This window comes from Ricinus communis, chromosome 2, assembly GCF_019578655.1.
Source record: "Ricinus communis isolate WT05 ecotype wild-type chromosome 2, ASM1957865v1, whole genome shotgun sequence".
Taxonomy (NCBI): domain Eukaryota; kingdom Viridiplantae; phylum Streptophyta; class Magnoliopsida; order Malpighiales; family Euphorbiaceae; genus Ricinus; species Ricinus communis.
Window position 1 is genome coordinate 30,893,324 of NC_063257.1, and position 15,025 is coordinate 30,908,348.

The following is a 15,025-nucleotide window of genomic DNA, read 5'->3' on the forward strand; positions in this document are numbered from 1 at the left end:
AAATTTGAAATTTTCTTTTGTTTTGTATGCAAAGAAGGAAAACTAAATCAAGTGATTCATCAACTCAAAAGATTGAAGAGAAATTAAAAGAATAAGTTGAGATCATTGAAAAATCCACCAACAGAAGTAGCAGCTGGAAGACAAATGACTATAAAAGATTATATATACCTAAAATTAGTAACACTACTTCATGTATAGTTCTAAGTGATGCATCTAGAGATTATGAACTTAAGAATATAAATTTATTATGCTTCTTTCATTTTATAGTATGCCTAGTAAGGATGCATTAGCATTCATTAGAGAATTTCATGTCATAGTTCATATTTTGCCATTATCTCGATTAAACAAAGACCAATTGAGAATGATGTGTTTCCTTTATTCATTAAAAGAAAGAGCAAAGACTTAGTTAATGATTTTGCCTCCTAATTCTTTGAGAACTTGGGATGAAGTTTATCAAAAATTCGTGGGTAAGTTTTACTCACATCAAAAGACTAAAGAATTAAGAACTGAAATTTTTAATTTTTATCAAAAGGATACTGAATCTTTTTCATGAAGTATGTGATCGCTTCAAATCACTTTTATAGAAATTCTCACACCATGGATACTCACTTCGAGTAAACAACCAATCATTTTATGATACGTTAACACAATAATATCAATGTATGGTTGATAATGCAGTTGATGAGGTTTATGACATCCTTGAGATGTTAGGGGTCAATTCTCAATAAAAAAGTATGAGAACAAAAAAAGTAAGAGTGAATGAAGTAGTAGCTAGTAACAATTTATGATTAGAATTTAACCAATGAAAATGCAGTAATTAATAAATTGAAGCTACATGTCACCATGCAATTGATTCAGTCTACGAATGACGTGGTAGACTGAGTCTACCTAAGAATTTCTCCAAAAAGAGATATCTAGTTACAAATCATGACAAAAAAATAGTATCTGACCACTAAAAACTCTTGATTCGTAAAGATTTAATATTTTCATTGCGATCAACCATCATTATCGTGTTGCTTGTGTATGATAATGTGATTTTAAAGAATAACATTTTTTAGTTTTGTTGTTTGTCAAATTCTGGTTTAATAAGTCACTAATTCAAGATTGATCTGATGATTAAATAACGATGTTTTTCAATTGTGAAACTCTAACTTATATTATCAAGTACGAGCAATATGATAATAATAGTTGATCGGAGAAAAAATGACTAAATCTTTACAAATCGATACTTTTAACAGTGAAATACTTTTTTATCATAACTTATAACTACATATCTTTTGTTATTTTAAAAAATATATAATAAAAATTATCAAATAATGAAGTCAAATGGCATTTTTTATAGTTATTCTAATAAATCTATAATAAACTTTTCTCTTAAAAAGATACATTTCATCTTGCACAAGGTTTTGCGTATTGCTCTTTCACAGGCGTTACAGTGGAGGCGTATCCTCAATTCTATAATCTATATTTAAAAAATTCATTAGAATATCAAATTAAAGAGGATGTATTCAATTGAGATTTTAATAGATTTTTTTAAAATGGATTACTTTTAAAGAATTTATAAATTCTTAATCACTTTTATAGAATTTATAATATTATGAATAACTTTCACAAATCTTACTTAAGAATATATTGTAGACATTGATAGATTTTTATTAATTTTTACAGACTATTATTTATCTATTGTTTAATTTAAAAATGAATTTAATCATTTTGTTTTTATTATTTTTTTTTATTACTTTAAGCATTTATTTGATACAATGTTATTTGCCACGTCATACATAAGTAACAGACATCATTTCATTGTTGTGTCGAGTTCATATCATTTTTAAATTTTTTACCTCACAACATGAATGCTATTTTTTGTCAAGACAATAATTTTTTTAAAAAGAAATTATCATATCGCAATTTGTCTCCAATTAAACTACCAAACTCATGTCATACTTGTTATATTTTTATTACCTATTTGATAAATACTTAAACTAACAACAATCACTTTACCAATTATTTGATAAATACCTAAACCAACAACAATCGCACTTACCAAAAGAAATAATTATCAAAATAATCTTGCTAATAAAACCTAAAAGTCTATATATGGTAGGATTGTTTGCTCAAATTAATTCACTAAAATATGTCATTTTAAAATTCATATTTTTACTAGGCTCTTTTTAAAATTAAATTAAAAACTTTTAATTATTTTTTGTATTTGTGAGTAAAAAAATTATTATTAATAAATAATTTTTTAGCTTTAAAATTTTATTCAATTTTTTATATTTTTTAAGATGGAGAATACAACAAAGAGAAATGAAGATGCTAATGTAGGAAAATTTGAGAAAGAAATATAAGTTTTCAAAAAAGAAGTCTATTGAAATCTAAAAAATAACTGAAAGTGAATCCTTAAGAATTTTTATTTTATAAAAATACGTAAAAAGCCATTAAAAGTATATAAAAGTATATCTATAAATTAATACTAACTTACTTTTATAGAATTTACAAAAGTTGTAATTGAATATCTCCTAATTTCTATAAATTTTTTAATAGTCCTTAAAAATTAAGTTTTAAAAATTACAACTAAATATAAAATTAATATTGGATACCTCATTACTTATACACTTTTTTAACTAAATATATTTCACTTTTAAATTCTATCAAAAATTTTAAAAGTTTTAATTAAATACAAATATTAAGGAGTGGTTACCTTAGTGATAAAGAAATTTGAAAAAATGTACTGCATCAAACAGAAATGAATTGGTACAACTTGTGAGCAGTAGCTTCCATGTAAATCATGTCACTGATTATAACGTTGTTTTTTATAATCCAACATGCAAAATACATAAAACTAAGCAACCGAAGTTCCAGCTGTCTTATTTTGTGTTTGAGTTAGGAGGTGAAAATGGGTTTTGATGATATATATATATATATATATATATTATGTACTGCACAGTAGCATGTTCACAGGATGCCATATCTGTGGCCTGAAACATACTCAAGAATCCAAAACTAGTTCCTGGTGGTGGTGCTACAGAGTTAAGTGTGTCTGCCACTCTGAAGCAAAAGAGTTCATCCATTGAAGGACTACCAAGAGGTGAATGGTTTTCTCAAGCATAAGCTGATCCCCACTTGAGTGGATATTTACTTAGCCACTAAGACTAAGTCTTTCTTAGTGATTAAATAAATAAAGCCTGCACATGCTTATCTCAAGGTCATGATTGATGCTTGCTTATGTTTTATGATTGTAAAACAGTGTGGCCTTATGAAGCACGCAGTATTTCTTGATATGAAAAATATTTCCGTCCATCGAATGAAAAAACGTTAAACCACATGAGTTTTTCCAATATTTATTTATTGATTTAATGTTTATAAGAAAACATAAGAAAAGAGAATTTGTGAAGAAGTAACCTAAATACCACATTTAGGGATGAAACATCTAAAACCAGCAGGGAGCCTAGGAGAAGGTGCTTCCAAGTGATGCGATGAAGGCAACAATTCAGCTCTCTGTCCTGTCTTCCAAATAGCTTTCACCACCACTTTGCGATCCATGTATCCCAACACTGTGACTTTGTTCGATATGTTTTCTATTTCTACACATCTTACTCCTGCAAAATACACATTGTAATTTTAACAATTTAATCTCTTGTTTCTTTTCCATGAATAATTCACAATACACTTTTCTTAGTTTCTCTTTTTTTCCCTTAAACGAATACCTTTGATTTTGCACAGTGTTCTGCGTACTGCCTTTTCACAGGCCTTGCAGTGCAGGCGGACCTTCAATTCCACAATCTGTGCTTAAAAAAGAAAATCATCAGAGTTCAATCTAAATCTCAGTGTTACATAGTGCCTCAGCTCAGTGATTATCAAAGTAATTTACACATAAAATTACTCTTCACAGTCTAATAATGGGCCAGTTCATCATATAATTCTGATCTTAACTAATTCTATAAAACACATAACAACACAATTTGGATTGAGTAATTTCAAATGAAAACTTTTATAAAATTCATAAATTTTAGTTAAATTCACACTTTGGCAACCTAAAAGAGGGTCAAAATTGCCATGGACTTCGACAATTCTTGTTTATAGATTTAAAATTCATGAATTTCTCAATTCAAACGGTATTAAAATGAATTACAATAAAAATAAAACACAACAAGAAGAAAGGGGGTACCAACCTCCATGGCATCAGAAACTTGGAGAGAAGGAATAGAAATAGAAGTAAGCAACAGAAGCTCCTGCCAGTCCAAGTTTGTGTTTGAGTTGGAGGTGAAAATGGATTTTGATGATATAAACAATATGTGGAAAAATAAAGAAGCAAAGTAAGATGAATGATTAATGTGTCTTAATTAATGACTTCTGATTATTACACTTTACTTGGACTCAAGGCAACCCTATCATAAATCATTACAATCCCAGGACCAACTCATTCTTCCTCTTCTTTATTATAATAATTTACTCATCTGAATTATAATAATTTTTTAATTTGTTCTTATTTTTGTATTAATAACTTAAAATAATTTTAATATAATAATTTATTTAATAAATTAATATAACTATTTTGAAAATAACATTTTCCTAGCTAAAATTTTGACTAAAATATTTATTATTTTAATTTTAATTTTTAATCTGCATTTCTTTTCACTTGACTTTTTTATATATATATAATTGTTCTTGTATCTCATAAACTATTTTGATAAAATATTTTATTTATATCTATATATTTCTTTTTGTAATTACTGAAATGCATTTATATAAATATAATGTCATATAATTACAACTATTCTAATTTATGACAATTAAATTAATTAAAAATTCATAAAAATTAAATTAATTACTGTTATGTTAACAAATAATATATTTAAAATAAATTAGTTAGTTAATAAAAGTATAAAAATATGACCAATTAACTCTTGTGGCATTTATATTTATTATTACTATGTGAGGCTTGTAATTATTAAGAATAAAAAATGCTCTTTTAGTTTAATATTTTTTATTGTTTTCAATTACTAACATTTTTATTTCTTTATTTGAAAAATAAATTAATATTCTAACTTTGAAATTTTATTAATAAATATAATAAATTTTTATCCACGTATAAAATTAAAGTGGACTACGTTTTTACAATGAAGAAAGTAATTTTTATGTTTATATGCATTGTATGTAAATATTAAATATTTGACTCGTTATTACTTAAAAAAAATTTTAGATTTATCATCATAAATATTTTTAATTTTAAGACAACGAAAAAATTATTAAATCTTAAAAAAATTCATCTATAAATTAATCTATTTATACCTCATAAAATTTATATTGATTAAAATTTATAGCTAGCAATAAAAAATTTAATATGTTATTATAAAACTTCAAGATTCACAAATATTGTAAGAATATATCAAATTAATTTAAAAATTTATACACAAATGATATATTTTATTTTAATAATATAGAATATAGCAAACGCTTTTAAAAAAATCATAAAACTAAGCCTTTTAATTCTAATATTCTATTTAAGTTTAGATATCTATGATATTTAAGTCAGTATGACTATCTGAATTAATAATAATTAAATATCTTTTCAGATAAAGAAAATATTTTTCTAGATTTTATGTGCATTGCATATAAAATTAATTATTTTAACTCATTATTATTCAAATTTAAATAATTTTATATATAAACTGATATTTTATGATTGGTATTGCAATTACACTATATATTACTAATGTAAAAACAATGAAGGAATATCTTAAGATCATTAGTATCAAGATATGCTTTCATTTTAACTACTCACATTTGACACTTTGTGCCATAAAAAATTAGAAGTGCAATTGCAATAAAAAAAATATTTTGAGTTTATTTTTGTTGTAATCTCACAAGTCCTTCAAGTAATTAGCTCTGATACAACTGTTATTAATTCTTAACAATAGAAAGAGCGAGAAATATAAAAGAATATTTATTCTACAAAAATTTGATATATTTTAATAGCATTTAAGAAATGCTTATATAGCAAAAGATATAATTAAAATAGTAAAAATATGGCCCACAAACCATCAACAAATTAATTTGAAAAGATTTCTAAAAATTAATAATAACCGGTATTATTAGCGAGTAAAGGTAAACTTTTGTGTTTTGTTCAATACTAAAAGAAAAAAAAAGAAGAAAATAATAATAATAATAATAAAAGAAGAAAATAGAAGAAAAGAAGCAAACCAATGAATTTAAGAAACTTAGGAAACGAAAGGAAGAAAATGAGAGAAAAGAAAAACAAGGGAGAAAAAAATAGAATAAACAAACAAATGAAAGAAAAAAATAAAAGTATGATGGAGAGGAAAAGAATTGGAGAAAATAAGGAAAAATTTATTTATTTTTAAAAAAGTTCGAAGAGAATAAAAAGAAAAAGAATATAAAAGAATTAAGAATTAGTGAAGTACTAAATCCGTCACTAAATAAATATAAGAGAAAAAAACATGAGAATTCGCTATAAAGGAATTAAAGAGTGAAAATGGAAATAATAATATTTGACTGAATTAAGAAAGTCCGTTTCTATTATGCAGATTTTTTTTATTTTTTTATTTTTTTGCGGTATTATCTACAAATACGCTTTATAAGTTTTGTTTTAAATAATTTTATTTCGAAAATAGAACAAGAAAAACTAAGAGATTAGTAGTGTGAAGTTTAAAATGGAAATAAATGAGAAGAGGCATGTGAGAATCATTAAAAAATAAAGAAAAGAATACACAAGTAATTGCCCAGACGCACAACCTCTGTGGCGCTACAAAGCTGCTGTTAATATGTGTTCATGCACAAAGAGCCTAAAATTTCTGTTACCTTAATTTCTTTAACTTGGACATAACGTAACTTACTCTCTCTCTCTCTCTCTATATATATATATAATTTTTCCCTTCATCATTTGGTCAGTACTGACTGCTCATTCATCAATCTTTTATATTTCTATGGCATTGGCAAGAGCAAGAGAGCAGGACCTACTCTCCACTGAAATAGTTAACCGGGGCATCGAGGCCGGTTCTTTGAACTTCTCGGTCAGGGTCCGTCGCCGGTTGCCGGACTTTCTTAATTCAGTTAACCTGAAATATGTAAAGCTTGGATATGCTTACCTCCTTAGCCATAGCTTTTATTTCCTAAGTGCACCTATTCTCATATTAATATTTAGTGTCGCCCTTGGAAAAGTCACTTGGGAAGATTTCTGCCCCAAGTGTGACCCTATTGATGCACTTTTCTTGCTCGGAGTGCTTGCTTTGATTATATATATTTATCTTGATTTAACTCCAACTTCTACTTTTTTAGTTGATTTTGCCTGTTTTCGCCCGCCGGATCACCTCAAGGTATAGCTACTTATTGTTTCTCTTGTTGATTTCACTGCATATGTAGTGCTCAACAACAGCAGCTACTACTAGTTATTATTTTGCAACAGATCTCCAAGGAGGAATTCATTCAGTTGGCAAGGAAATCGGGCAAATTCGACCAAACTGCAATCGAGTTCCAGCAGCGAGCACTCAAGAATTCTGGGATTGGAGATGAGACTTACATGCCCAGATCAGTTTTCCAGCCTGGTTTCAAAACAAACCTCAAGGACGGTCGAGAAGAGGCAGCAATGGTGATATTTGGAGCAGTTGATGACCTTCTTGCCACCACTAAAGTTAGGACTAAAGACATTAGAATTCTTGTTGTCAACTGTGGGATCCTAAATACTACACCATCACTGTCAGCAATGGTCATAAATCATTATAAGCTTAGACATAATATAAATAGCTTCAATCTTGGTGGGATGGGATGTGCTGCTGGTATTGTAGCTATTGATTTAGCTAGAGATCTTTTGAATGCATATCCCGGATCATATGCACTCGTGGTAAGCACAGAAGTGGTGAGCTATACATGGTATAGTGGCATTGATCAGGACATGCTTCTACCGAATTTCTTTTTCAGAATGGGGGCTGCAGCTATGCTCCTGTCTAGTCGTCGCCTTGATCGATGGCGATCCAAGTACGAATTAAAACAGGTACAGTATCTTTCCTTGATTTTTACAACAGATGATGGATATTACTGCTGATCTTTTATTTTGATTCCATGTCGGATGCAGCTAGTTCGAACCCACAAGGGGATGGATAACAGAAGCTTTAAAAGCATACATCTAAAGGAAGATAAAGAAGGAAGGCAAGGTCTTTCAGTTAGCAAAGAGGTTATTGAGGTAGCAGGTCATGCCCTCAAGGCCAACATCACCACCTTAGGCCCTCTAGTTCTTCCTGTATCAGAACAAGTCCAATTCTTCACCAATTTGCTCTTCAAGAAAAAGACCAAGCCTTACATTCCTGATTATAAGCTTGCTTTTGAGCATGTTTGCATATATGCAGCTAGCAAAAAAGGTCTGGATGAATTGCAGAAGAACTTGGAGCTCACTGACGAGTACATGGATGCTTCAAGAAAAACTCTCCAGCGATTCGGGAACACATCGAGTAGTAGTATATGGTATGAACTGGCTTACTTGGAGGCAAATGGAAAGATCAAGAGAGGGGATAGAATTTGGCAGATTGCTTTTGGTTCTGGCTTCAAGTGCAACAGTGTTGTTTGGAAAGCTCTTAAGACTGTGGGGAAACCTAAGCGAAGCCCGTGGATTTAGGATTCTACCTAGAAACAGAAATACAGGTAGACAGTAGGATAAAAGATATGCATTGGATTAGGTATACACGTAGTACATATATGTCAAGAACTGTGTTTAATCTATATTTATATATATATTTATATATATATATATATATATACAAAGAGAGGGAGATATTGTGGAAAGCTAATCCTCCATCAACCTTTGTTTCTCTTCATTTTATTGTTTTTTACTTTTTACTTCAATGAATATAAATTGTAAGCTCAAAACTTATCAAATGATAATGTTTCACGGGTGACCAATGACAACTCTGATCCGTTACTATTTACATTTCCTCCGTCTCCTTTGAGAAATAGACAGACACAGGCAGGCAAAGTGATCATTATTCAAGCATTGTGTTACTGTTGACAGGATTATCTCTCAGACCAACTGATAATTCATATTTCAAGCCCACATTTTTTGCTGCAAGCAACTCCCATCAACTCCAGCTCAACCCAGCCTGTTTAAGCCTCTACTTCACAAACTTCATTCCATATGAATACATGCATACATTTCCAACAACCTAGTTCTAGACATGGGTTTCAATAGGTAAACATGCATCAGTTAACCAAAACTGCATTACTAGATTGCTAAAAAAATTGGAACTAGGTTCCATGTTCTTTCCGAAATTGTTTTAGCTACCAATACACCATATTTAAAGAAAATGGTACCTCTAAAAAGTTAAGGAGTCTTTTGAGTTTCATAATATTGTAAGCAAAAACAGAATGAGACCTGCAGCCAAAACCAATGGCTTGTGTGGGCATCCTACTGTCCGCTTGGCACCTCCATAGTATGGCTCTATCATTATCTCAAATTTGCAAGTTTCAGTTGATGGATCTGATTTAGTGATTGTTGAAATGTTCTCAAACTTGCATGCGCTGTCAAGCTGATTCTGAATCTGATAGTAACTGTTCAATGCATAGGAAATGTTCCCCCTTGCGTCCAAATTGCCACAAGATGTTCCATAACCAAGGCTGGTGCAGTCACCAAGTCCACAAGCATAGCTCACACTTGGTGCCACATTTGGGTCATCAAGTTTGGCCGATGACTTCATCACACACCATTTCCGCTCCAGGTAACGGACATTTTTTGCTTCAACTAATGCTCCTGAATTCGTGGTGCCAAGGTTAAGGGTGTACTTAGCTCTTCCATCAAATGTGAATATCCCCCAATGACGTTCGAAGTTCCCTGGATCAATGCTCTTAGCATCCTCATCAATCAAACTAAATAAATAAGCATCAATAGGTTCAGGCCTCAATGGGGTTCCTTTACCACCTGAAATACGTTGCATAAAACCTTGGTTGAATCTTTGGGCATAAATCATGTTAGCATTCTTATCTCCATCAGTGGGCCACCCAATCTCACCGACAATGATAGGCAAGTTTCCAAATCCATTCTTTTGTAAGGCATACGCAAGAGTATCATAATTAGCATCAAACATGTTATAGTAGGATGTTCCACCGTCATTTACAGGGACCGCATTGCCATCAAAGAAGGCATACTCAACTGGGAAGTTGGGATCAGAGTAGAGGCTGATGAAAGGATATATATTTACAGTAAAGGGGGAACCACTGTCGCTCAAGAACTTGACAATGTTAATCATGAGATCATGGATATCAGTTCGAAAGTCACCACCAGATGGAAAGCCAGTTGAGCTTGCATAGACATCAGCATTCAAAGGGACAGTCACCTTCACTTGGTTGCTCAACCCAGCTTTTATCAAGGCAGATTGAACATTCTGGAGAGCTGGGAAGGTTGTTGAAAGAAAGGTCCCATTGTATGTTTCCAAGAAAGGTTCGTTTCCGACTGCAACATATCTGTACAAAGATTACTTTTTGTCATCAGTTATACTTACAATTAGAAACTAATTGCTAAATCCTACATCAGAAAAGAGGTATTTTCATTCATCTACCGAAGACTAAAGGAAAGGAGAAAAGAACATATTTGTATTTTGGAGTTGTGAAATATGCTTCAGTTTATACACCAATAAATATCAAGATATGCAAAAAAGTAATTGGGAATAGTCCTGTTTAGGAAGCCTGTTATATGTTCTACTCTATAATGTATAATCTATAAATTATTTTAAAAAGATTACCAAAAATAAAAACAGAATACTTAGATTGTTATACAATTTCATTTAGGAGAGAACATATCAGCCAAGTATAGAAGGGCAGATATGGTGCTAGGTTGAGTTGGTAACATGAAGCTATTATTATTAGGTTAAAACACATTATAAAAATTTAAACCATGGATTGATGCCCTGGAAATTGAGACAGCTCAATATCATATTATTTTGAGGTGAGAAGTTGTATTGATAACTCTATGATGAATAAAGTAAGGTGAGTGACATGGATTGCCAATCTGAAGATTTTTTATCAGTGATTTAGGTGTTAAACTATGAACCAAGCTGGGAAGGACCTTAATTATAAGCTAAAACATAAACAACATATTGAAGAAACAAAAAGCTGAAGGAAATCTATATAGAATATCTAGGAGGCTTAGTGCATACTTTCACACATAAACTTTACCGATTTACCTTCTTTCATTCCTCAAGTATTTTTTTAATCTATGATGCTGATGAGCTTCTGTTTTTGACCTATTTCACCTTTGTACATGTATTTTAATATTTTTATTTATTTTGAGATTTTAATTCACTTATATCATGGAAAATGAATTGAAGTGTATATAAAAAAGTATATGTACAGAGGTAAAAGATAAATGTTCAGAACAGAAGTAGAGAAGTGATAGGGCTCAAAATAAGTGTCACAGATTAAAACAATAGTTGAGAGGTGTCAGATGTTAAATTGGGAAAATTTAGGAGTGAAACTATGTATTCAACCTAATCTAAAACATCCAAAAAGGTCATAAATTCACCTTGTAAATCCCTAACATGAATCAAGCTCGAAGAAAACGACATACTGCATAGTATTACCACTTAATCTTTACCAGAAGGAAGGTCCATTTATTGTCATCCTCCTAATTCAAAACATAATAAAGTGGTGTGGGGTGCAACCTTAAAAATTCCATGAAAAGTTTAGTTATTACCCTATCATCAAAAATTGGAGCATACTTGAACATAACACTTTAGGATGGTAAAGGTGGTGATATAATCATAGCAGCAGAGTGATCATGAAAAAAACTTGAAAAAGGTTCAACTGAAATGAAAGTGACAGTTGGTAATAAATGTGATCCCATAAAATCGTCAAAATAATATTATACAGAAAGCATGAAAATTAAAAAGCCAAAGTAGTGTTTGATCATAAAAGGTGGTACTACTTTTGAGAATGCGGTGGCAAATATCAAATTCCCCCAAGAAAAACATGCATATGAATTTGATATGAAGACATAGAGCCAACTTTAAAACAAGAATCCACTTGTTGGTGTAAAAAAGATAAAATAAAACAATGTATGGATTTCAATATAAAAGAAAAAGAATATCATCTTGCACAATATGTGGATTTCAATAGAAAAGAAAAAGAATATCTTCTTGCCCGATATGATTTAGCTTGGTTAAGCAGCAGCATATCATAGGGAGCAGAACATAACATACCACATATATTAAAAACTAATGTCATGAAGGGTAAATGCAAAGCTAACAGCTATGAGTCTCAATGATGAAAAAAGATGAATTGCATACAAGCATTTGAACCAAGCAAAGAGCTGACCTGATATTGACATTATTGGTGGTGATATGCGTAGAGACATTTTTAGCAACCCATTTCTCAGCGGCCTTCATACTGCCAGCCATTGATGAAAGCATATCATTTGGGATGCCAACCATGACCTCAATACCAGACTTACCAAGGGCTCTCAATGCATCATAATCTGCATCAAAAAGCTTAACTTTCTGGATCCCATTTTCTCTTAGTAGCCTCACCACTGTATCTGGAGGCAGTGGGTGGGTTGCTTGTGTGCCCCAGTTGGCACCTATACCACTCACTGTACTCACCGTTGTAAATAACCAGGTTAATCCAATAGCCACAGAGCACAACCCCATTCTTCTATTGTTTTCTCTTCAAATCCTCTAACAGCCTCCACACAGTACAACTTACTAGGCCTAAAGGGCAGGATTTATTTTGATAGGTTTAAATAGAATCTAGACCATAGATTATTGGAAGTCACAGAGACAAGCAAAAAAAGAATCTTTTTGGGACTAAAACCGAATAAAAAGGATTCTAAACAAAACGAAGCAAGAACAGGAAGTTCAAAACTTGGAATCAAGTATCGAAATAAGAAGAGCTGATCTGGTAATAAATAACTTACTAGTACAACAACAGCAACAACAAAGGAATTACCTTTTATCTTGCAAAATCTTTACATCAGATAGTGAAAAGGAAGCATACTCAAGTAGAGAATAGTTTCAAAGGTTACAAAAAAATTATTGAAAAAAAAAAGAGTAGTAAAGAATACCCAGAAAGGAAACAGTTGCAGAGCTCAATAAGAACACAAAACCCAGAAAAGATAAGTGAAAGTAGATATGGAAAATTAGAGATTTCTTAAGTTGTGAAGTAAGAAACACAAACAAACAAAAATTAATAATGTGAGAGAAGAAACAACAAGAAGGTGGAGAAAAATCTAGAGAGAAAATGAAAGAAAAGATTTCTTTTTCTTAAAAAAAAAAAAAAACAGAAAGAAAGAAAGAAAGAAGAGAGAAGGGGAAAGTAAAGTAAGGTGATGTAATAAAATGGAATGAAATGGAAGAAGTTAAGGATCTGTGATGTTGTGGAGTGAGAAGTAAGCTGAAGAATCTAATCCAATCCAACCCAATTCATAAGAAAAGGCACTCTTTGCTCACTTGGCACTTGCCCTACAACCTTTAGTCCTTAGCAACAACAACAACAAAATAATGCAGTGAGAGAAATAGTAAAGCAGACAGACAAAAGAGAAATGATGCGTCAATAAAAGGAACGAAAAAAAAAAGCACATTTCTCAATAAAAAATAAAGGGTGCAGTAAGGAAGTTGGCTGGTCTGACATGGCATGGCATCTTTGTTACAGTGGGAAGTGGACAACGTTTCTTTCTTTCTTTCTAGTACTTCTACTACTCTTCTCTTCAACGGCTATCTCACATCATTATTATGGTGTCTCAATTCAATCTCTAACAGGGCCTACCTTTCTCTGCCAAGACTCCCTTCATTTTTAAGGCTTCAGCCACACCCAAGTCCATAATTTGCTCCCACAGGCCCCAGTCTTTCTAGTTTTTGCTATTGATCCATCAAAGTGAAAATGTGGGTGCTGAATAATATTGAGATTGACATCTAGGCGGGCCTAAATCTGTACTGACTTGTCACTTCATGGTTCTAAAATTGTGAACCGGCTTTCTTATAAAATGTAAGAGTCAAAAGGTTACGAGCGGATTATGGTTCTGATTTATTGCGATTCTATATAGAGTTTGGTCTTGATTTGATCCAGGTTTAGATTTTATAGAAATTGAAATTTCAATTTAAAAAATCATAATTAGTATATTTTTCTATAAAAATATATTTAATTGCACTATGCCCTTTAATTTGTTTGTTATATTTCTTTCATAACACTTGTCATATGATAATTATATTTTCGTAAAAACTAAAAATCATAATTTAATTTAATTATTTTTATATGGATTGATATGTCTTTTTTAGTACTCGTAAGTCCACGAACTGTTCCTATAGTAAGGGTAAGTTCACCACGAAGTCGATTTCTCAGAGAACTATGAAGCAACTTATTACAAAGACTAATTATCAATACAAAACAATAAAAGTAAATCTAAACACTCTAAATCAGTATGTTGAGAGGGTAACATTTATAAAATAAAGTAACTAAACAATAAATAAATATGCAATGCAAATGCAAATGCTTATGATCTAAAACTATATGATAAAAATAGTAATTAGTCTAGTTATTTACTTAGTAATCTCCTTCTTTTACTTTAAGTTTAGATCTAATGAATGAGATGGTGATGTGCCTTTTTCCCTAAGTCACTCAAGCTAATAATGCAACCTAGGTTTCTTATACCAACATAGGTTAAAGTAAAGATGATGTTTCTAATACTTTTAAACCTAAAGATTTTCACAACAATTACTATTGCTAAATTAATATGATGGTTAACTAACAAAAATAACTGAAACTGATAGAGATATGAAGGTAAAGAAATTATTCATTAAATAAATAAATAACAAGATACATACAAAAGTAAAAAGACTAAACTAAACACTTATGAAAACTAGCCTAACATATTTAATTCAATGATCATAGTATTAAATAGAAAGACAAAAAATAAGAAAGTAAAAGGCTCCCTCAAGATCTAGAATTTCTTCAAGTAGGAAGAAGATTGCTCCTTAGTCTCCACTTCTTGAAAAGCTCCTTAGATCCTAAATGAACAATGAAAACTAAAACT

General features: G+C 30.7%; 3 protein-coding genes across 3 annotated transcripts; 1 reads left to right on the forward strand and 2 right to left on the reverse strand.

The window, feature by feature from the left end:
* Positions 1–3,281: 3,281 nt before the first annotated feature.
* On the reverse strand, positions 3,282–4,363 carry LOC8287225 (heavy metal-associated isoprenylated plant protein 45). The gene is made up of 3 exons (XM_002530327.4): positions 4,173–4,363; positions 3,708–3,783; positions 3,282–3,599 (listed from the first exon to the last, which is right to left on the reverse strand). The coding sequence occupies exons 1-3, from the start codon at positions 4,176–4,178 to the stop codon at positions 3,403–3,405; spliced, it is 279 nt and encodes a 92-aa protein (XP_002530373.1). The 5' UTR covers positions 4,179–4,363; the 3' UTR covers positions 3,282–3,402.
* Positions 4,364–6,909: 2,546 nt separating this feature from the next.
* LOC8287224 (3-ketoacyl-CoA synthase 15) lies at positions 6,910–8,913 on the forward strand. The gene is made up of 3 exons (XM_002530326.3): positions 6,910–7,337; positions 7,427–8,011; positions 8,093–8,913. The coding sequence occupies exons 1-3, from the start codon at positions 6,948–6,950 to the stop codon at positions 8,627–8,629; spliced, it is 1,512 nt and encodes a 503-aa protein (XP_002530372.1). The 5' UTR covers positions 6,910–6,947; the 3' UTR covers positions 8,630–8,913.
* Positions 8,914–9,214: 301 nt separating this feature from the next.
* LOC8287231 (glucan endo-1,3-beta-glucosidase 6) lies at positions 9,215–13,659 on the reverse strand. Its single transcript, XM_002530325.4, has 2 exons — positions 12,316–13,659; positions 9,215–10,467 (listed from the first exon to the last, which is right to left on the reverse strand). The coding sequence occupies exons 1-2, from the start codon at positions 12,645–12,647 to the stop codon at positions 9,351–9,353; spliced, it is 1,449 nt and encodes a 482-aa protein (XP_002530371.2). The 5' UTR covers positions 12,648–13,659; the 3' UTR covers positions 9,215–9,350.
* Positions 13,660–15,025: the final 1,366 nt, after the last annotated feature.